This window comes from Aulonocara sp. 'chitande type north' Nkhata Bay, linkage group LG23, assembly GCF_057382095.1.
Source record: "Aulonocara sp. 'chitande type north' Nkhata Bay isolate Kocher_YH1m ecotype deep benthic linkage group LG23, A_spYH_male_GT1.1, whole genome shotgun sequence".
NCBI lineage: Eukaryota > Metazoa > Chordata > Actinopteri > Cichliformes > Cichlidae > Aulonocara > Aulonocara sp. 'chitande type north' Nkhata Bay.
Window position 1 is genome coordinate 45,306,359 of NC_141365.1, and position 23,144 is coordinate 45,329,502.

A 23,144-nucleotide genomic window follows, 5' to 3' on the forward strand; every position below is an offset into this window, starting at 1 on the left:
GTTTCAAAATAAAAGTCCTCTCTTTCATGTTTTGAATGTGAGGCTGTTTCTGTGATGCCTTCAAATCTGTTTCAGTCTGCAGATTTTTACATTTCAGACCCAAAGTGACTCAAACATTTACTTAAAAGAGGTTTTTGTTCGTCTGGGTTTTCCTGCTCAGCAGCTCTAAACAGGCAAAAGCAGAAACACACAAACAGAAAGAAACAGGAAAATATGTGTTTCTGTGAACAATGCAGCAGCAAAATGAAAGACCAGGATTTATTTTTAATGACTGACCAGTGCTGGGTAAGTTACTTTAAATTAGTAACTTAGTTACATTACTAGTTACTTCTATCAAAAGTAACTCAGTTACTTCAAGTTACTCGTTACTTTCAAAGTAACTAGTTACTAGGGAAAGTAACTTTGGTTTTACTCAGAATTCTCTTGTTAATGTGTTGCTTCCATAACTTTGCCAGTCTTCTAGCTTGCTTACCTGCCACAAGTGCACTGTGCCACCTACCAATAGAAAGGAAAAGATAATGTGCATATTTCCACGAGAGAAATCCCACGCCTGGACCGTCGTTGACCGCCACCATGATTCTAGCCTACGTCACAGCATCATGTGCGCTTTTTACATCCAACACAAAAACTGCAGTCGTGGTGCTGTCGATTGTACTCAGAACTCGGAAATTCTGCCTTCTGAATAGGAAGATGTAGGTAACACCAGACTGCAGATGAGCTGCATACAGGGCTGGACTGGGACAAAAAAATCAGCCTGGGCATTGTGACTAGAGACCGGCCCACCATTATAGCAAAAATCCTAAAGCCTTTGAATGAAAACAAACGCTGTTGTGACAGTGATGCTCACTGTCTTGATGGTATATATGTATCAATCTATCAATCGTTTGTTGTAAGATTCAGATAATTATTTTTTAAAAGCGAGACATTTTAAATGAGAATAAGATAGAAAAGTATTTCCTTGTGCCCCCCTCTCCCTGTTAATGCCCTACCTGGCCCCCCTGGCAAAACTTTGCTAGACCCGCCCCTGCACAGTTACCAGCTGTCAGCTACCTAAAAAAGGATGCTGGTGTTATTTGTCTCTCAGAAACAGTTCATAACTTCCCTTCAACTCATCCATGTCACCTAAAAGGTAAACCTGTTTCTCCATCACAGCTCTGATGATTCAGTAAGGACATCTCCTGGTTTCATCTTCATGTTTCCCTCTCACCAGATAACCAAACCGACATCATGACCAGCAGCTTTTTTGCAGCTGTGGCTCCAGCAAACATCAGCTGATACTAGAAATTAATATTAAATAAATTCTAACAACAGCTGATCAAGCTTAAACGTGCTGCTGTTGTTTAACGTGAACTCCGCTGGTTTCCTCTTTCTGATGCAAAGTGGGCGATAAACAAACAAGAGAGACGATCAGCTGATCATTGATCAGTTTTCATGATTGAAGTAGAAACGGGAGAGGGAGGGGGGAGAATGAAAGAAGAAGAGGCAGCTGTGCAGCAAAGACACATAATAACTCCAGCTTTGTGCCTTTTTCATTGTAGCTGAATTACGGGACAAACTGTTCCTTTTCACCTCAATAAGAAATGCGTAATATTTTCTCTGAATACCAGATGAGACGGTTGGCAATTCTAATAACTTATGAACGAAATAAAGTTCAACATCATTAACTTCATAGCACCCACCCAGCTGTATAGAAACTCTGTCATGCTAGCTAGCACGCAGTACGGAAAAAGTCAGAATAACGAAAATAAACTCCACCTAAACTTGGTTCATATCTGACCCAGAGAGACTGCAGGTCATAACTTCTTACCTGAAGTTCAGTTCACACTTGGACCGGCGGCCGCCTCGGGTCTCTTCTCCTCCTGCCTCCCCTTTCCCTCATCCACCTGTTGGCCTCCACCACTTGCTAATGTTACTGAATCTGTGGAAGCTCCGCGACAGCCACCACACGAAGTAACGAGTAACGAGCCTATCTAAATCCCAGTAACGACTAACGCGTTCCTGATTTTAGCATAATAACTAGTTACCGTGCTCGTTACCACAATAATGACGTAGTTACTGTAACACGTTACTTAATAACGCGTTAGTCCCAACACTGTGATTGACAAAAACATTAAATGATCATGTTTATTTTCACATAAATGTTCCATCGGTCCTTCTTTTACAATAAGTTTAGAAATGAAAAATACTAATAACACACCAGGAAAAAGGCAACAGCACGAGTCCTGAAAGGCTTAAAGAGAAAATAAACGCACAAAGAATGAAACAAAAAGGCACAAAACCTCAAAACAAGAGTGAATTAAATCTGACCGACACACAAAGATGCTAAAAGCCCCAAACATGAACCTGTGAGGTCATTAATACCTGTGTGTGTGCATGTTTACATGTCTCTGTGGGGACCAAAATGCCCGTCCCCACAAGTTTGAAGACATTTTTGAGACTCAGAATGTGGTTTTAGTGTCAGGGACAGTCAGGTCAGGGTTAGGCATTCAGTCTTAATGGTTAGAGTAAAAGGCTGAGGAGAGCATGATGTCAAATAGATGTCCCCACAAGGATATGAAAACACAACCGTGTGTGTGTTACTGTGAATTTGTGAGACAAGTGAAGATTTCAGAATCAGTGAGAAATGTTTCACTTCCTGTTGGTGAAGAAGAGCAGACTCCTCTTCAGCCACAGAAATGAAGAAGCTTTTATTTTGTCAGCCTGACAAACACGAGCTCAGCCACGAGCAGAGGCGACCCTGCAGAGGTGAAGGTCACAGTCAGAATCAGCGCCAGAGAACCGCACAAGGACGGCCTCATTGGTCACGGCTGAGTTCATTATGTGATGGTAACAAGCTGATTATTACAGAACAGGAAACACACGTCTGCTCATCAAACACCAGCTGCTGCTGCTTTTATCAGTCTGACAACAAAACCTCACAAGAAAGAAGTTTTTGTGAGTTTGCAGCGTTCCTCTAAACTGAAAACTAAAACAGACTGAAAATGGGAACACGCACCCACACTCGAGAGTCAGGCAGCTTAAATGTGTTTGTCTTCATCTGTAGTTACGTTTCATTGGCTGGAAATGTGCTAACTGGAATCCTTCATGAGTCCAGATGAACAAAAACAAGTGTTTACTGCTCCACGCTGCACGAATCTGAATCAAAATCACTCAGACGCGCCCACGTAGGCATTCCACTAAAACCATGTGACCACCTTCACCTTTAAACCTGTCGTGAATATAAATTTAGACTTTTCACTTTATTTTGAAAGAACAGATTTGCAGGAAGTGCGGCTGCTGCAGAAACTCTTCACTTTTCACTGGCTTTAATCTTGAAGGTTTCTCCAGATGTGGAACTTTCATGCTAAACATTCAACATCTGACGACCGTCTCCGTGTAAAACACTGACAAACTCAAACTTTATACGGTAACTGACAGATTTATTCCTCCATTTTCAGGCATTTCACAATGAACTTGGATTAGTTTGATGATTTTATTCACGTTGGTGAATAAAACCAGCCAAGAGGCTGATTCCTGCAGAGGAGGAGGCAGAGTGGAGGAATCTGCAGGTTCTGTCTCTAACACACAACCAGAGCTTCAATCATAACGAGCACATAATAAAACCATGATCCCCCCTGATCGACTCTTTTAGCCTGTTTCCTCTGGATCGAACAGGATCTAACAAACCCCAGCTTCTGCTGGGACACTGGTCATCATGGGAGGAAAAAGATGGCTGCCGTGTTGCCGTTTCCTGTCTTACACCAGCGTTATACTTCCTGTATCTGTGGGTCTGAGTTTTTAATCAGAGGATGAACTTAAAGCTTTCAGTCTGCTCTACAACCCACCACCTATCCACACGTCTGCTAAGTGGACTGGAAATCAGTAAAACTTCTACCAGACTTTAGTAAATATTGCATTAAGATGAGCAGACAGATTTTAATCTCAGCATCGTGCACACAGATTTTTCAGGACACTGGAAGAGTTCCTGCCGTGGATTTAGATGTTAGTGTTGTGTGGATGATCCCATTCTGTGATCTTTGTGTTACTAACACTGATGACACCACCGTTATTGGACTCATCTCGGACGGGGATGAGTCTGCCTACAGGAGGGAGGTTGAACGTCTGGTGTCCTGGTGCAGCCACAACAACCTGGTGCTGAATGCCCAGAAGACAGTGGAGATTATTGTGGACTTCAGGACGCACACAGCTCCACTCCCCCCCATCATCCTGTCTGACACCCCCATCACCTCTGTGGACTCATTCCGCTTCCTGGGTACCACCATCACCCAGGACCTGAAGTGGGAGCCCACCATCATCTCCGTCATTAAGAAAGCCCAGCAGAGGATGTACTTCCTGAGGCAGCTGAAGAAATTCAACCTGCCAACACGGACGATGATGCAATTCTACATTGCAATCATCGAGTCCATCCTCACCTCCTCCATCACTGTGTGGTACGCTGGAGCCACTATCAGGGACAAACAGAGACTGCAGCGTGTTGTGCGCTCTGCTGACAAGGTGATTGGCTGCAGACTCCCATCTCTGCAGGACCTGTACACCTCCAGGACACTGGGGCGTGCAGCTCGGATCTCAGCTGACCCTTCTCACCCTGGACACAGTCTGTTTGACCTGCTCCCCTCAGGCAGGAGGCTCCGGTCCATTCGCACCAGAACCTCTCGCCATAAGAACAGTTTCTTCCCCTCTGCTGTCGGACACATGAACAATAACCGTATGACTGTTCCCACCACTAACACATGACCCTATGCTGTGTTCACTGCATCATTCCATGTTTGGCACTGATCACCACCTGCACTCATGTATATATCATGTATATATCTATCTACTTAGCACTTTTAATTCTTATTCTTATTTTTATTTTCATGTCTATTTAAGCGTAATTTATGGCAGTATGTTTGCACTGAAGCACCGCAGCAATTTCCTAATGTTGTAAACCTGCTCAACATTTGGCAATAAAACCCTTTCTGATTCTGATGCTTTTACACTTTAGGACCCTCGAGACCTCTGCTGCTCAGCCGTCCTGATCGCTGCCTCCACTTTAACCAGAGGCTGTAACCTCTGATCATTTCACCTGCACCGGCAGTAAAACTCTTCTCCAGAACCAAACGTGCCATAAACCCGTCACAGCTTCATCATCAGCTCAGTCTCAGCAACATGCAGACGACCGAGCAGCAGAAACTCTGCAGGGAACGTCTGAAGTCTGTTCTTCAGTTTTCCCAGCTCACTGTTTATTGAACATGAGACAGAAAAATAACTTCACCTTTAATGTGAAACTTTTATCGCCTGTGACATATTTGCAGGAAGTTTACATGCTGTGATTTAGTGTCACAGCCATAAATATCACACAAGGTAAAAACTACAAGTCCCAGCATCCTCTGTGTTTAGGGAGGAGCAGTGAAAGTGAAAGTGTTGATCCTCCGAGCAGCAGGAGGAGGAAGGTGGAGCTGAGGCAGGCGAGTGTTAACATGAATATGTTTCTTCTTATGACATAAAATAATTCCACGCTGTTCGTGTCTGTGGGTGAAACGTGAGGCCGGTCGGCTCCTCTGAGCGCTGGTTTCCTGTAAGTAGAGAGGAAGTGAGTTTAGCTGAGAGAGCAGGAGGAGAGTGAGAGCTGTGCTGAGGCAGGTGAGTGTTAACACCGCTCTGACATTACTGTGTCTCTGTGGCGGGAACAACAGGCTCCGTCAGTGGAGGCAAAAATAATCAGACTTTGGTTTTTCAAAGGAAACTACTTTATGTTGGGAGAAGCCGCGCGCTCATTGGATAACGACTTGTCAATCTCAAGTTATTAGCCAATGAGCGTGCCGGTTCACAGTAAGACCCGCCCTTATCACGACTGGTTCTAAAACTAAAATGGCGACAGAAACTCGGTGAGTGGAGTTCAGGCTGACTTTATGAAAGTGCGACGTTTGAGCCACTTCCTGTTTTCAGTCCCGGCGTCCTGATCACCGAGGTTTCTGTTGCTCTGATATCTGATATTGATTATATCGGTAAACAGGCTGTAGGCAGAAACATCAGGTCTGATCTGAAAATCCCTTCAGAAACAAACTTTAAGAGTTTTTTGTCCGTGAAGCCGCACGCTGATTGGATAACCACCTGTCAGTCTCAGGGTATTAGCCAATGAGCGCGCAGATTCACAGTAAGACCTTATCACGTCATTCTTTTAAACTAAAACATCGACAGTGAAACTGTAACGTGTCCTGTGACCTATAAACACTCTGTGATGAATAATCTGAAGTCATTTTGAGCCTGACAGTAGTTTCCTGTCACAGAGCAGAAGCTGCAGGCAGTTTTTGGCACCTTTATATTTAATTTATTCCAAAATAAATCAATAAAGGTAGAAAAGAACTCTCAGTGACATTAAAAATCTATTTTTAAAGACAGATGTGACCAAGTGCAACAAATATAAGATGAGATGTTTACAGATATTTGAAGTATTGATCATATGTAGAACACAGAGCAGGTCCAATAACAGAGTCATCCTGCTCACAAACAGCAGTTTGGTTTCATGAGCTCACTTCCTGCAGTGATCCTCAGCTTCTCTCCAAAGGAGCCGTAACATGTGGGCTCCTCACCATGATGATGATCCCAAACACACTGAGTTCCTTCATCCACCTGATCATGTACTTATTAAATAATGTGATGGTTTTGGTGTTTTTTAAAGACTTTGAGCCTCTAAAATAACTGGTTTGGACTTTAGGGCCAAAGCTCCAACATTAGAAAGCCGTCAGTGTGATGCTTCCAGTACAACAGCACCTCTGAGTGTGTGTGTTTACCTCTCAGACTAACTCCACCCTGACATCAAGAAGATGGAGGAAGAGGACGGAGCAGCATCTGCAGCATCCAGCTGTGTGTCTGTGAGGAGTGACTGGTCCAAAGAAATATTTCCTCCAGACTTCAGTCATGAACCTGCAGCAACAATGTTCTTCAATCATGGAGCTCAGCTGACCATGTAAGAGATCTGCTGACTCAGAGTTCAAAGGTTGTTTCTATAAATGTTCTGCCAGTGACATCATAACTTAACCTAACACTGGTCTGTGTATGAAGTATCATTTAGTGGCCGTTGTTAAAGTTGTATAATGATGATGCTAGTTTGGGGTGTATTTTCCTGCTGATGCAAATGCATCTACTTTGCCCTTTGTCTGGTGCTTTGGACAAAGACGTCCAATGAAACTCAGAACAACACAGTTTGCACCACCAGCAGGCAGAGGAAGTGGCTGACATCCAGAAATCCTACCAGTGGCTGAACAAAGCTGGACTGAAAGACAGCACAGAGGCACTAATCATGGCAGCACAGGAACAAGCTCCGAGCACAAGACCCATAGAGCCCGGGGTCTACATGGCTCTTTTTGGGGGGGTTGTGTTGTATTAATAGTGACTTTGTTTCTTTGGACCTGACCAAAATATTGTGTTTTTCAGTTCAGTTGCAACATTGACTAACACTAATGCAGGGGTCGGCAACCTGCGGCTCTTTAGTCCTTACAGTGCGGCTCCTCGTGGTTTGGGAAAATAAATTAGAAGTATTTAGCTGAAGTGTATTTTATTTATGTTCTTTTTTAACTTGTAGTTCTAAATTGGAAGATTATTGTGATATTGAAATATAAAAAGAAAATTATATTTTTTATTTTTTCATCGTTCAAATAAGCGTCACACTCGTGGAAGCCGGTGTACCCGCCGAAACGCCGTGCATTTATCGAGACTTTCAGCCCCAGGTAGGCCAATTATGGATCTTCGGATCCACATTATGTCAGCAGCTGTTCTCCACCGTGAACTATGTTAAAAACAAACACCGCTCACGCCTCACAGACGACAGCTTACAGTCCTGTAAAGATGAAAGTGACTTCGTACAGCCCCGACCTGCAGACGCTGTGCGCAGAGGTTCAGGAGCAGAAGTCCCGTTGTAAACATATCACGGCAGACCCGACGATGTTTGCATGAACACGCTTTTCAGCTTCTCTTTATTGACCGCTTTTCACACACGGTTGCTGTACGCACACAGCCGGCTGTAGCTTTGCAGCTCACAGCCCGACACACCAACACAACAGCACAGACGTTAAGGCGGCGAGGCGTGATTGCCGCTCAGGTGCGTCCACCTCGCCGCTGCAGACCACGCCCCGCCACACACATTAACCAGGTAAAATACATATTTAGGCAGAATTTTGCAAATATCTATTTTTCATCTTTCAGCAGCATAGAGCTTTTTTTCCAATTGTTTTTTAAAAGTCAGGTCAAGGCTCCAAAAGCTCAAAGGAGATATAAGGGTGGCGGCTCACAGCAGTTTTTGTTTGCTACATCATTTTAGTTCAGCTGGGTGTCTTTCCTTTTGTTATATTTCTTTAAGAGTTCAAATGTGTTCATTACATAAATAACATGTAATTTTCTCTGTAGCACTTCATGGATTTCATAAGCAACACACCTTAGTTGTTCACACAAAGCATAAAGGTAAAAAACAGTATATACAGTGTTATCTTCATTCTAGATGTCAAAAAGTATTTGTAGCTCCCAGTGTTTTCTTTTGCGTGGAAACTGGCTCCAAATGGCTCTTTGGGTCCTGAAGGTTGCTGACCCCTGACCTAATGGTATATTTTTTTTAGCTGGATCGTTCTATAAAAACATGAATCAAATCTGAGAAAAGTTTCCACCTGACCTGTTGAATGTTATTGAAGCCAGAAGTTTGCCTTCATACTGTGTTTCTTGCATGCCTTTTGTGGTGTACTAATTGATGTGAAATGAATGCAATGTGGTTGTATTTGCAGAGGTCAGAGGTCACAGTCTCCAGCATCCAGCTGTGTGTCTGTGAGGAGTGACTGGTCCAAAGAATATCCTCCATATTTCAGTCATGAACCTGCAGCAACAATGTTCTTCAATCATGGAGCTCAGCTGACCATGTAAGAGAGCTGCTGACTCAGAGTTCAAAGGTTGTTTCTATAAATGTGTTCTACCAGTGACATCATAAATGATTCCTAATGGTGGTCCGGGTACGATAATGCTAGTATCAATCGTAGTAGTAATGCAATCCAAGGTAATGATTTCTTCTCTGTTGCTGTGAACGTCTCTGCAGCCGTCTGTACTCTAATCTGAGACAACTATTACTGACAGAAACCATCACATCATCCAGTTTGTGTGTTTGCAGCTGCTTAAAAGATTTTAAACCGAGATTAATCAGTAATTCATGTGATGTGTTTGTGTTTGCAGAGGTCAGAGGTCACAGTCTCCAGCATCCAGCTGTGTGTCTGTGAGGAGTGACCGGTCCAAAAACAAACCTCCAGTCTTCAGTCATGAACCTGCAGCAACAATGTTCTTCAATCATGGAGCTCAGCTGACCATGTAAGAGAGCTGCTGACTCATTTACGGGTGTTTGAAATTCTGTGACCACTTTGTAATTTTAGTTTATATTTTAAAGTGTTTTTATTTGTAGTTGCCTGTATTTTTATTACACTGTGTGTAACGTGGTGGTTTGTGCTGTTTGGGATTGTTTTGGTGTATTTGTGTCAGAACATCAGATAAATGATTTCATCACATTTTAAAAGAAAGTATCAGGATAATAATCTGAACTGAGTCATCAGAAACAGAAAGATGGTCTCAACAGGCCACTGAGCTGATCTCCAAAGAAATGCAGAAGATTGAAGAGTCCGAGGCTGTTTATTTGTCACAGGCATCGTCATACACGTACAACACAGTGAAATGTGCTGAGCTGCTCCTGTGACTGGACAAAACATTATAAACAATCATTAAATGAAATAATGAAACATTGTGCAGATGTAATGTTAAAGTGCTTTGTGCCACATTAGCACAGCATGTACTGACAGAGCAGTGCAAGCAGAACAAAGCAAATGAGCAAAGTGATGTAAACAGAGTAACTGAACAGAGTGAGCAGAGTAATATCAGCAGTAATGAAGCAGCAGGATCAGTGTAGCAGCGTGTGACGTCATAATGAATCAGGTATGATCTGAAATATGACAGTGAGACAAGAACATGATGTAAGGTCCTGTTTAAACCCTGATGGTGATGCTATGAGGGGAGCATGTTCTGATTTAGGACTTGGATGGTCTGAGGATAGAAGCTCCTCTCTGTTTGTGTCCTGATGGTGCAGAAGCTTCTGCCTGATTGGCTCTGTGATGAAGGCTTTTACTGTGGAGTTTGTAGGCTGATCACTCTGTGTTTAATAAGACAGGCAGGAACAGCAAAGGAAACTTGGATTCTGAACTCAAACACAAGTTTCTCCACTTTGACTTTTCTCTGTGACCATCAGAGCTTCTGCACAGTGTCATCAAATCTGGATGTTTGTCACTGACAGTCAATGATTTTAGTGATAAAGAAATGTGTTCACAGAGGGAGGAAGAGGAAGAGGAGTGGTGTCTGTGAGGAGGAGCAGCTGTCCTGCTGTGCTTTGTGTCAGGACGTCCTGAAGGATCCAGTCTCTAACAGCTGTGGACACTGGTTCTGCAGACAGTGCATCTCCTCATACTGGGACCAGTCTGCTTCATCAGGAGACTGGTCCTGTCCCCAGTGTGGAGAAAGATCCAGAAGCAGAGCTGGACTGCAGACAGCCAGTCAGAGCAGCTGTGTACAAAGTAAGACTGAACATCTGTCTGCTGATGGACTCATTTCTGAAAACTGGACTTCTTGTTGTTGTTCAGACATTGAAGAGTTTTCTTTCTGTTTTTCTTTCTTTCAGCAGATGTTGGTCTGCAGGAGGTTTTAGATGAACATAAGATCAGTCTGAGGAGGAGATGTGAACGTGTGACTGAAGGAAGTGATGAAACAGGAAGTAGAACCCTCCTCAACAGGATCTACACTGAGCTCTACATCACAGAGGGACAGAGTGAAGAGGTTCATAGCCAACATGAGGTGAGGCAGCTGGAGACAGCTTCCAAGATGGACGCCCTCCATGACACTCCAATCAGGTGCCAGGACATCTTTAAAGCCTTACCTGACCAACAGAGACCCATCAGAGTGGTTCTGACCAACGGCGTGGCTGGTGTTGGAAAAACCTTCTCAGTGCAGAAGTTCACTCTGGACTGGGCAGAGGGCTTGGAGAACCAACATGTCAGTGTGGTGGTTCTGCTTTCATTCAGGGAGCTGAACCTGATCAGAGATGAGCAGTACAGTCTTCTGGAGCTGCTCCATGTTTTCCATCCAACACTACAGAAGGTCACAGCAGAGAAGCTGGCTGTCTCTCAGCTTTTGTTCATCTTTGACGGCCTGGATGAAAGCAGACTTTCATTGGATTTCACCAACAGGAAGCTGCTGTCTGATGTCACACAGAAGTCATCAGTCAGCCAGCTGCTGACAAACCTCATCCAGGGGAATCTGCTTCCCTCGGCTCTCGTCTGGATAACTTCCCGACCTGCAGCGGCCAATCAGATCCCTCCTACATGTGTTGACAGGCTAACAGAAGTACGAGGCTTCACTGACGCCCAGAAGGAGGAGTACTTCAGGAGGAGATTCAGTGATGAAGAGCTGTCCAGCAGAATCATCTCCCACATGAAGACATCCAGGAGCCTCCACATCATGTGTAGAATCCCAGTCTTCTGCTGGATCACTGCTACAGTTCTGGAGCACATGTTGACTACAGAGCAGAGAGGAGAGCTGCCCAAGACCCTGACTGACATGTACTCACACTTCCTGCTGGTTCAGACAAAGAGGAAGAAGAACAAGTACCACGAGGGACATGAGACGAGTCCACAGGAGCTGACGGAGGCTGACAGGGAAGTTCTTCTGAAGCTGGGGAGGCTGGCGTTTGAACATCTGGAGAAAGGAAACATCATGTTCTACCAAGAAGACCTGGAGCAGTGTGGTCTGGATGTGACAGAGGCCTCGGTGTACTCAGGAGTTTGTACAGAGATCTTCAAAAGAGAGTGTGTGATCTTCCAGAAACCAGTCTACTGCTTTGTTCATCTGAGCATCCAGGAGTTTCTGGCTGCAGTCTACATGTTCCACTGTTTCACCAACAGGAAGTCAGAGGTGCTGAAGAACTTCCTGGGAAAAAAATACAGAGAGTCATCTCTGGACAATTTTTTGATGGAAACACTAACAAAATCCTTCAGGAGTAAAAATGGTCGTCTGGACCTGTTTGTTCGCTTCCTTCATGGCCTCTGTCTGGAGTCCAACCAGAGACTCTTAGGAGGTCTGCTGGGTCAGACAGAGAACAGTCCAGAAACCATCCAGAGAGTCATCAAGAATCTCAAAGAAAGGAAGACAAAATCCTCTCCTGACAGAAGCATCAACATCTTCCACTGTCTGATGGAGATGAACGACATCTTATTATCTCAGGAGATCCAAGAGTTCCTGAAGTCAGAGAACAAATCAAAGAAACTCTCTGAGATCCACTGCTCAGCTCTGGCCTTCATGCTGCAGATGTCAGAGGAGGTTCTGGATGAGTTGGACCTGAAGAAGTACAACACAACAAAGGAGGGACGACTGAGACTGATTCCAGCTGTGAGGAACTTCAGAAAGGCTCGGTGAGTACAGATGTGATCATTAATATTATCAGTTGGTGATAGTTTAGTTACTCAGTCATAAACTGCAATCATTTCTTATTTGAGGTCACAGTAGGGCTGCCACAAACGATTATTTTTGTGATTATTTGACTAATCAGATCAAAAATAAAACATACAGCTTATTGCACCAGCATGCATCTGCTGTTATATAACTATCATTAGCTTACAGCTTAGAGTTTTTAAGGTATGTGCTAACTAAAAATAAAGACCAGATGATAGTTTATTAAACTTTTAATGAAATTTGCAGATTGTAGCAACAAACAGAAAGGCCCCCAAAATGTGTGCCGAGTTCTTCAGTGTGATTTCTCCACGATGAAAGCTCACTCTGCTCCACATAGTTATGAAGATCTTTGTTAACCACATTAGCTTCACATTAGTAACTTTGTCCTCGACAGCTCGGCCATCTTCAGAACCTGCCCAGGAATTGAACTGCACATGTGCACTGGCTCCAGACGTGGGGTTGTCCTGCATAGTCAGTGGTGTCAGTAAATCATTAAGTAAAATAATATGTAACTAGATTCCTTTGAAAGAGCAACCATGGACGACAAAGCTGGGCGGAGTCTGCTCTAAGACACCAAATGAGCAAATGTTTGCTGACCTGTATCAGTGATCACCTTTTTGTTGGCCTGGTCCCCCAGTCCTCCCACTCCCCCCGGTCCTCGGTGGATGCTGTCACTTCCTCTGACACTGGCTCACCATTTATGTTGTGTCAAAAATCAAACGTGAAGATCTAATTTACTCTAAACTCTCTGACTGTTACTAATATAGTCATAAAATATGCAACAACCACTGGAGATGGAGATGAAGCTTCAACTTGCATAAAATAGTTTATTAAAATCAGTTTGAATAAACCCAAGGCTCAGAGCAAAAGAGACAAAAGCGCCCCCAAGTGGTCAGACTGTAGACGAACAGAATAAACCCTATCAAAGACAAACACGCTGGAAGCATCTTTTCTAACACTCCAGTATTTATTAGCATTTATTATAAATTTATTGTGACTTTGAAGCGGTTCAGTGTTTCCTTTGGTATAACGGAGGTCTGACTACAGTCCAGTAAACACACTGATTAGGATTATAGATTAAACTGCAGTAATACTTTCACAGTGTGCAGTGATGCACAGGTCCGAGTGGTTTTACACTGAAATTCTCAACAACAGGAAACTATAAGAATTTGTTACTCTAATAATAAACAAAGAAGAAGAAAAACATTTTTCATTTAGAGTTGATGAATATAAATGAATTTGAACTTTACAAACCAATCAAAGACAAACTGATCCATGTGAGTTTATAACAACATTCAAAGGCTGCTGCTGGACACAGACAGGTAACATCATTTTGACTTGCTGTCACCTGGATCTGGAGTCATAAACACTGAAGCGCTGAACATTAATACAAGTCTGTTTCTGCCAACTAGTGATAAACCTGCAGACTAATGGCTCAGAAAGCTAAAATGAGCCAATCATTTCTGTGTTTAGTTCCCCTGAAATCAGATGTGATATCAGCAGCTCTGAGTTCATTCATCATTATTGTCCAGTGATGAGATTTCTGCTCCGTTTGGTGACAGTCAGCAGATTTTTCCTGAGTGTGGACGTGAACAGTCGTACCTGACAGCAGCAGGTAGCAAACAGAGATCATCTTTCCAGCTGGAACTCTTCACTGAGCTGAACTCATTCAAAATGTTCTGGATTCAAGACAGGAAACAGTCCACATGTGTGTCTTCACTCTGACTCTGGATCAGATCTCACTGACAGACTGTGGACATTATGGAAGCCTAAATGTGACGCCATCTTCCTCCTTCATCTGCAGATTAAAGCCAAACAAAGATTCTCATTAAAAGTCTGCAGGTCTGAGAGAGACTCAATCGTTGTGTCATGTCAAACACAGTAAGAGGAGCTGAAGCACAGATGTGAAGAGCAGATGTTCATCAGATTATGACCTCACTCTGTTTTGTCTTCATATACATTCAGTCTGTGTTTATAATGCAGACTTTCTGCTTTTATAATAACACATTTTGTATTTTCTATGATCACAGACTGGCTGACTGTGGACTCTCAGGGACTCATTGTGAAGTTGTGGCCTCGGCTCTGAAGTCCATCCCCTCCCATCTGACAGAACTGGACATGAGTGAGAACAAGCTGCAGGATTCAGCAGTGAAGCTTCTGTGTGCTGGACTGGAGAGTCCAAACTGTCGACTGGAGACTCTGAGGTGAGTTCACTGACTGCAGCTGTTGTTGTTTTTCTATATTTCTGATCTTTGATATTTGAAACGTTCTTTAGTTCCTAAATGTTCAGGATGTGTCTGAAGAGAAATGTGTCTTTGAGTGCTTTCAGAAATGTTGTGTCTTTCCAAACGACTGAACAACAGTTTTTCCTCTTGGCTCCAAATAGAAGTGACAGACTTGAGCAGGGTTCATTTAAAGGCTGACAGAAGTGGAGTGGTGATGGGGAGATGTTTGTCAGGACAACTTTTCAGCCTCCACAGGTTCATGTTGTGCTCCATCAGTCAGTGAAGATGAAGTCAGTACTGGTGAGGCTGTAGAGTGTGTGAGGGATGTGAATGAGGCTGTTGGAGATCTGATGATAGCAGATAAAAACAGGCTGCAGAGACTTTGAGCTTGTGTGGAAACAGACAGAGAAAAGAAAGACATGAATATCAAAGTTAATAAAGGTGAAGTTAGGAGCTGTGATGATGTTCATGTATCAGAAGCTGATCGGGCTGCTACAGAGACGACCCACACAGCTGCTGTGGTGAGGTTTGTGTTAAAGCAGAGGAACACAGGCCCACACATGACAGCAAAGCAGGTTTCAGGCTCTGTGAGAGGATTTCAAACAGAAGCTGGAGAAGAGAAAGGACTACAGAAAGAAGGCAGCTGAGACCAGTCCAAGTGTTTCCATGGAGCCCAGTCTAACATTCATTCATACACTAACGTACAGAAGTGAACGGGAAAATGAATCCATAGTTTCAAATGTAGAAATAGTTCTCAGTTCATTTACAGAGTTTAATACAGTTCATGAGGAAATGTTCAAAACAGCAGCTGAGAAAAAATCTTCTTCACAAAGTTGGATCCAATTCCAATAGTTTGTGATGCACTTGAACGCAGCGTGAGCAGTTCACTGCCTAACCCCACAGAGACTGTCAGTCTGGACTTTTCTTTATTTCTATTGGCTGTCAGTGAGATTTCAGAGCAATCAGAGACTGTGGGTCTGTGTATGAAGTATAATTCATGTGCAGTTGTTGAAGTTGTAGAATGAGAAATAGCAGTTTGGGGTATTTCCTGCTTTCATTGTCCTGCTTGTGCTGATGAAAATGTTTATTGACGTGTGAATTCATTCTTCAACGCTCGATTCTGCCTGAACAACGAGAAACTTTGCTTATTTTTGTGTAACACAATTCAAAGTAGGGCTGGGTATCGTCACTGATTTCTAGAATCGATTCGATTCAATTCGATTGGAATGTGGGAAATGTTGCCTCAGACAGTCAGAAATATTATAATTCAGATCAGTATATTTACATATTTTTGTATCTATAAAAGGGAAGCTGGCACTTTCGCGACTTTATCAAAGGTGTGAGCATCACAGCAGAGGCCTTTGTGTCAAAGTAGCTGAAGATAAAACACAGAAAAACATGAAGCTGATTTTCCTGGGATTTTATAAAAATATTCTGCAGTAGATCAAAAACACATAAACATTACCTGATGCTGCTGAAGTGAAGCAGAGCAAAGTTACACCGTTTTTATTACAAACACAGCGTTTTGCAGTTTTGCATAATTTTAAAAAGTTTAAATTTGTTCAGTATTGAACGGCAGAAATGAGGCTTTCTTTTCGAAAGTAAGTAAAAGGAAAAAAAACAGCGGCCGACAGCGCTGTAAACAACGGTAGACTTGTGCGTAACAAGCAAGCGAATAATGCAGAAAACAGATTTTTAGACGGGAAACTGTTCTTGAAGTACAGAGAGAGAGAGAGAGAGAGAGAGAGAGCTGTGCATGAAGTGTGATTTTTTTTTTTATCCTGGTGGAAGCAAAACAGCAAAAGTCAGAGTGAGTTCATGACGATGTTTATGTGAAGCGTAGTTTGGATCTTCTTTTGCTGCTGGTTCAGTCAATATTGTTTGGAGAGAGATAAAACTAACAGCTTTAGAATCAGCGTAAAAAGGACGTAATAGAATAGAATATAATAGCCTTTATTGTCATTGTACAGAGTACAACGAAATTGGAGTGCCACTCCCTTGGTGCAAGATTCAAAAATAAATATAAATGTAAAATATAAAAAGTACAATAAAACAATCGCAAGTATTCAAACAATAGTAAGTAAGATATATACAGGATAGCAGCATTACTATAATGACAGTATGAATAGCAGCATAATATAATGGCAGTGACGGTATGGTATAGCTAAGCAGGTTCAAACAGGTTAAACACAAAGCGCGGAGCCGCCGAAACATCAGAATCAGCGAGCTGTCGGCTTTCAACCCCGACCGTGTCCGTGTCATCGGGTGAGAAAAGCGACATCTCACGGATTCTGATTCGCGGGTCGCGCTGTGTGTTTAAGTCTTTGTGCATAATCCGTGTTCCTGCTCTCATTTACTGTCTTAGCTGTTGTTGAGATTTTGTGAGATTTCACCAGAAATTCTGGAATTTCAAGCAAAATAAATTTATATTAAAAAATAGATTCAGGATTTTAATTAATCGATTTTACGTTATCCAAGCCAGAATCGATTTTAATCGATAAATCGATTATAAAAACCCACCCCTAAAAGCGTCCTATTAGACCCATTAAACACTAACATAGATGAATACTCAGATTTAAACCTTTATTGTTTCACAAAGGGTTAAAAAGGGAACGTCCACAGTTTAGACTGCAGCAGATTTTATTAAAGCAGTTTGACAGGAGCAAAGCAAAAACACAAAGAATAAGTGTTTCACATATTAATACATATAACATAATAATAAAAGAAAAGCAAAATAATGATACAAAAGAATGAAAAAGTTGTCCAGAGCAGCAGGATGTCTGAGGTCTGCAGAAACACAAAAACACAGCAGCTAAAAATAGTTGTTGAAAGAAAACGAGGTGGGAGCTGCTGATTCCTGAGCTTTGATACTGGATTAGCTTCAGTAGTTATTCCCATCACTGCTGTAGGAGCTACATTTAGTCACAGCTGATTGTCTCCTTTGACCAATCAGAAGACTACTGTTGTAAAAACAAGCAGACAAAGAACCAATGAGAGTGAAGAACAGGATAAAGAGCTCGTGTGATGGAGGCAAAGCAATAATCAGCAGACTGTAGCAGTTTCTATCTGGATGAAAGTAGAAGGAGCTCAGCGGAGCTCAGTCCCATATCTTTGGTTAGAAACAACATCAGTGATTTCCTGCTGCTCGAGATGATTCCAGCAGCTCTCATTAGTTTTCAGTTTTCAGTTTTATTTGTCATATGGAAGTTAGCACAGGGTCAACATTGCAATGAAATGTGTTTGATGAGCAGCAGTCACTCAGCAGCATGATACAGTAGGAGAAAATAAAATAAAATAAAATAAAATAATAAAGACAGATTGAAGTCTTTCAGGCTTTAGTGCCGACTTCCCTGACAGAGGCTGGACTCCATGGTCTGCACAGGAGGCTTCTACACTGTGTGGAGGTGACTCCTGGACTTGAAGACAGGCTGCAGGTACATGTGTGATGAAGAGGAGCTACAGCAGTGTGATGGAGCTGCAGGTCTGAAGGAAGTCCTGCTGTCCTGTCCCACCCTCATCTTTGCTTCCTCTGTCTTCTCTGGACTTGTCCTCCTGTTTCAGAAACAGCACTGCTTCATGCCGAGGGTGGACGGGAGCGTTGGCTCTGATTCTTTTACCGTCCACCACAAGGAGACACTGATGCTGACCTCCTGATTCATCTGCATGTGTTCTGCTTCACACTGCTCACCTCCACCAAAGACTTCACAAACATCTTCTTTCTTTGAGTCCAGTTTGTCCCACAAACACTTCCAAATCTCCTCCTCTGAGATTCTGCAGCTTCTTGCAGTGTGACTCAGCTGACTTCTGACAGACCACAGACTGGCACAGCATCCACATGTGTCTCCTTTCAAACAGGCTCTTGATGTTTCCTCCCACATCATTCTGGCCTCTCAGTCTCCTTTGTTCTCCAGCTCTGTAGCTCCAGCTGGTGAAGCTTCAGTTTTCCATGTTGGTAACAGTAAACTACAGCCTCTGCTGTCAGCTGGGTAACTAAACAGAGCTGCAGCACGTCTCTGCGGTGGTGCTACATCCAGCCTGCAGACGGCCGTCTACATGTTGTAGTGGTTTACAGTCACCAGGGGGCGCTGTCCCAGCCATGCAGGCAGTGGGCTGCTCTGCTTGTGCTGTTGTTGGTGAAGCTGAAGTGAAAGCGAGAGTTAAAACCCTGAACAGTGTCCACTGAGCTTCTCATGCTCTTCTCATGCTCAAAGAAGTTTAACAGGAAGGACGACTCGTCCATCAGGCGTCCAGCTGTCCGTGACCGTGTCCACAGCAGAGTGTGACCGAGGCTTCATGCTAACACGCACACATGAAGCTAATACCACCACGAGCAGCTGCTCAGTGGATTTGGAGGACAAATGTCTGCAGCTTCTCACAGGCAGTATGCAGAATGTGGATCTCCACAAAGACTGTGGAGAGCTCGTCCCACACTCTAAATCCAAACTTGTCTGCACAAAACTTCTCACACGTCCCCGTCACAAGTGTCTTCTAAGTGAAGCTACCAGGTTCAGGTCCAGCTTGTTTATCTGGAGCTGCAGGAGATGATCCATCCTCACAAAGCAACACAGACAGCAGATATGCAAACACACAACACAACCAAAGGATTCTCTCTGCATGTCTGTGGCTGATGCTGCTGGAACGAAGCTGTTTGAAACCTTGTTGTTCTGCACTTTGGGACCAGAAGAGGAAACTGAAGCTCTGTGCAGAGGGTCCAATGGAAGCAGCCAAGCGCTGTAAGTGTCTGCTGTACAGGGATGCTGGTTCAGCTGTGGCTCAGTTTCACAGTGTGACTCAATAAAAGCAGCAGGAAGTCAAAGCTTGATGCTTTCATCAGTGTGGAAATAAGAAAGTTTCCTGTGACAGACGCTGGAGCTCTTTCACTCTCAGCTTCACAGTTTCAGCTTCAAACTTCTTCCAACATGTTTCTAACACGGCCACATTCCACCTTAATGGAGCTGATATCTTGTGCATCAGCACATTTTCTAAAGGCAGCGATCACATCTTTAGTTTTGGATGTTTAACTGCAGATTGTTTGTGTTTATAGCACATTAATTACAGCAGCAGCGTTGACCACAGTGCTGTACAAGAATCCAAAATAACTATTAAAATAACTCCTAATATTAATATCACACATCAAATATCAAATAACTCTCATGCTGTATTAAAAGCCAGTGAATACAAATGTGTTTTAAGAGCAGATTTACAGAGACTGACAGCAGGAGCTGGGGCTGTTCGATAGAACGATGTATATATGATGACCATATGAAAACGTCTATCGTTTCATATCACGCTCTTTGTTTCCTGCTTATGTGTTTGTGTTTTCCAGATAAAGCTTTCAAAATAAATCTGAAGATCCTGTTGAGAGTTTTCAAAATAAACACAATACATTACTGCGGTCGCTCGTTTATCGAGTTACGTTCTAAAAATAAGTCTCAGAATGAAGTAGCAGCTTTATGTTTTACAAGTGTTATAGAAGTTTTAAGGCAGTTAAACCCTCACTGCACACTTTCTACACTTTTCTCAGACAGGCATGAACATTTTCACACTTTTCTCTCTTGTTTAAACAAAGTTCAAACCTTCATAGAAAAATAAGTTCATTATTAAAGAGTGAAAGCAAAGTGTTTCTGAAACGTGTCAAATCAGCCTTTGCTGGCATTAAATGAGCTTCTGTGTGAGGAGCACTCGTCCATGGCCTGGGCTCCTCGCTGTCAGGTAAAGTTTCATAAAGCTTTTGAGTTTTTCTGCAGATAATGTTGGTGTCCAGCACGATGTTCTTTTTCCTGCGGTCACTGAGCCACAAAGCCAAAGCTGACTCCATCCTTACGATGTTCTTGTTGTGGACAGTTACAACCTTTTTGCCTCCTTGTTGAAACTATGATGGTCAGCATCTTCCTCTGCCTTTGGCTGCTACCACAGGTGCAAAACGTCTCATCATCATTGTTGTTTGTTGGGGACAAAACGTACAAACATACAGTGCAGCACTGCAGAGTCACACTGCTGTAAATTTGAACACATTCTGTACTGTACAGGAGACACGGCACGAGATTGGCTGACAATGGTCTACAGCCAATCAGGACGCAGAACACAATGCGCTGTACAAAACAAAAACATGCAAAATTGCACAAAAAAGATCAGCGAAACAGCGAGGCCGCCAAAGGTGAACTGTGTTACAGCGAGGGACCAGCGTATATGTGGTTGTTGGGACGATAAATGTCTTTGAGCTTGTGTCAGAAGACGAGCTGCAGCTTTCTGGACCAGCTGCAGTCTTGCCAGGCAGGTCCCACTAACTCCAACATATAAGGAGTTACAATAATCCAGCTGGGACGTCATGAAAACGTGGATCGCCCATTCAAGGTTTTTAAAAGATAGAAATGATCTCACCTTAGATAAAAGCCTCAGTTTGAAGAAAGACCGCTGTACAACTGAGCTCAGCTGTTTTTCAAATTGCCGTCAAATATAAGCCCCAAATGTAATAATGCGATTTAATAAAAGAGCTGAACCAGTCTAATAGAGCGCCCTTGATGCCGCCATGCTCCAATGGTGAGGTCAAGATGCTGTGGTCAAGGCAGCGGTCAGATCCAAAAGCACAGCGGAGTCTCCTGATCAGTGGCTGATAAAAGATCATTAAGAACTTTCCAAAGTGCAGTTTCAGTGCTGTGAAGAGCTTTAAAACCAGACTGAAACCTTTACAACAGATTGCAGCTGAACAAATATAATCTTTTACAAAATCTTCGACAGGAAGGGAAGCTTTGAAATAGGCCTGAAGTTTGAGCGGACAGAGGATCCAGATCAGGTTTTTAGTACAGGCTGTACAACAGCATGTTTAAAACAGGCTGTACAACACCTGAACTAAGACTGCTGTTAAAAATCGCTAAGATGTCGGAACCAACAACCTTTAACATCTTTTTAAACACGTGTTGGAACAACATCATTTGGACAAGATGATGTCTTTATAGCATCACATCGTTCCTCCACCTGATCAAACCACACAGGCTCAAACTGATCAAAAACAGCTGAGCAGGTGAATATTTTAGCCCCGGTGCGATCTCGGGCGAGAGTATCGATGATGGCCAAAGGGCAGCGTCCAGCTCTACGGCGGCTGAAGAGCAGACTCAACAGACGCGCGTGATGTGGATCCTACTGCTCTAAAACTGGAGCTTCTTCAATCCATTAAAGAGGACATTAGTACGCTGTTAAAAGAAGAAGTCAGAAATGCATTGAAAGAAGATTTTGACAATATAAGGGCTGACGTGCAAGGACTGAGAAATGAGATCGCTAACAGCATGGCGGCAACGTGCGGCGAAGTTGATGGAGTAAAGGTTACAGTGAAAGAAGCTGAGGATGGGCTGTCAATGTGGAGCGATGAGGTGACCACCCTGCAGTCTACAGTAGAGAGTATGAAGGAGGAGCTGTCTGACCTGAAGGATAAATGTGATGAAGGCAGGAAGCGGAGAGCTAACATCCACATCATAGGGATCCCAGAGGGCCTGGACTCGAGCTCCTCCACGGCCGTATCCGTGCTACTACGTGAAGTGCTGGGTATGGATAAAGACGTTATTGTCGACCGCTCACACAGGAGCCCTATCCTGAGAAAGCCAGCTGGTAACCCGCACGCCGTCATAGCCGAGCGTCACTACTACCAGGATTGTGTGGCTACGCCGTGCCAGGGCCCAAGCCCCGCTTGAGTTTAACGGACAACCTATTGCAATATTACGACTGGGCGATATGACCCAAAGTTCATATCTCGATATTCTTTAGCTGGATGGCGATATACGATATATATCTCGATATTTTTAAAGCCAGAAAGTACGAACAAAAAGAGAGTTCTTAGTCAAAGCTGTGTCCCAAATCTCACACAGGCACATTTATTAACATACAGCGTAGATGTACATGAAACAATTACTCAGGAATAAATGATCAGCATTTATTAAATAATAATGCTCCATAAATAAAAGAAAACAATGTTGTTTTTGTGCATAACAAAAAGCTCACAATCGTGCAGTCAAAATGTAAACAGACGCTGAGCATAATAACAAGCAGCTGCTCTGTTCCCAGGTTCTACTGCGTGACTGACAGCCTGGAGTTTGAAACCCTCTTTGTAACCGTGTCTCTTACAGGTGCCATTTATGGTCCTTATACACACTCAATACAGTAATATTACGTTGAAGCAGAGTACGTATCACTCCGCGAGGCTCCTCGTAGCTGTAATGCTCCAACAATCCATCAAGCGGTGCGGCCTCGTAGCTGAGCAAAGTCGTACCAAAACATCTTTTGAAAGGTTTCTGAGCGCCGTGTAGCACATAAAATCGGTTCGAGGTCAGTAAGCACAACCAGAATTCATCCATAAGCCGCACTGTCGATTTATGAGAAAATTACAGGATTTTAAGTGCAGAAAATATAGTTTATGGTTTTCCTTTG

At 43.2% G+C, this 23,144-nt stretch overlaps 2 protein-coding genes across 2 annotated transcripts in view; both read left to right on the top strand.

Moving 5' to 3' along the window:
- LOC147302753 (NACHT, LRR and PYD domains-containing protein 3-like) overlaps positions 1–23,144 on the top strand; it is a 135,532-nt gene that overhangs the window by 60,976 nt on the left and 51,412 nt on the right. The gene's annotated exons all lie outside the window — the stretch shown is intronic.
- On the top strand, positions 6,807–14,709 carry LOC147302756 (protein NLRC3-like). The gene is made up of 6 exons (XM_086282109.1): positions 6,807–6,949; positions 8,754–8,885; positions 9,193–9,324; positions 10,330–10,571; positions 10,676–12,461; positions 14,532–14,709. The coding sequence occupies exons 1-6, from the start codon at positions 6,807–6,809 to the stop codon at positions 14,707–14,709; spliced, it is 2,613 nt and encodes an 870-aa protein (XP_086138235.1).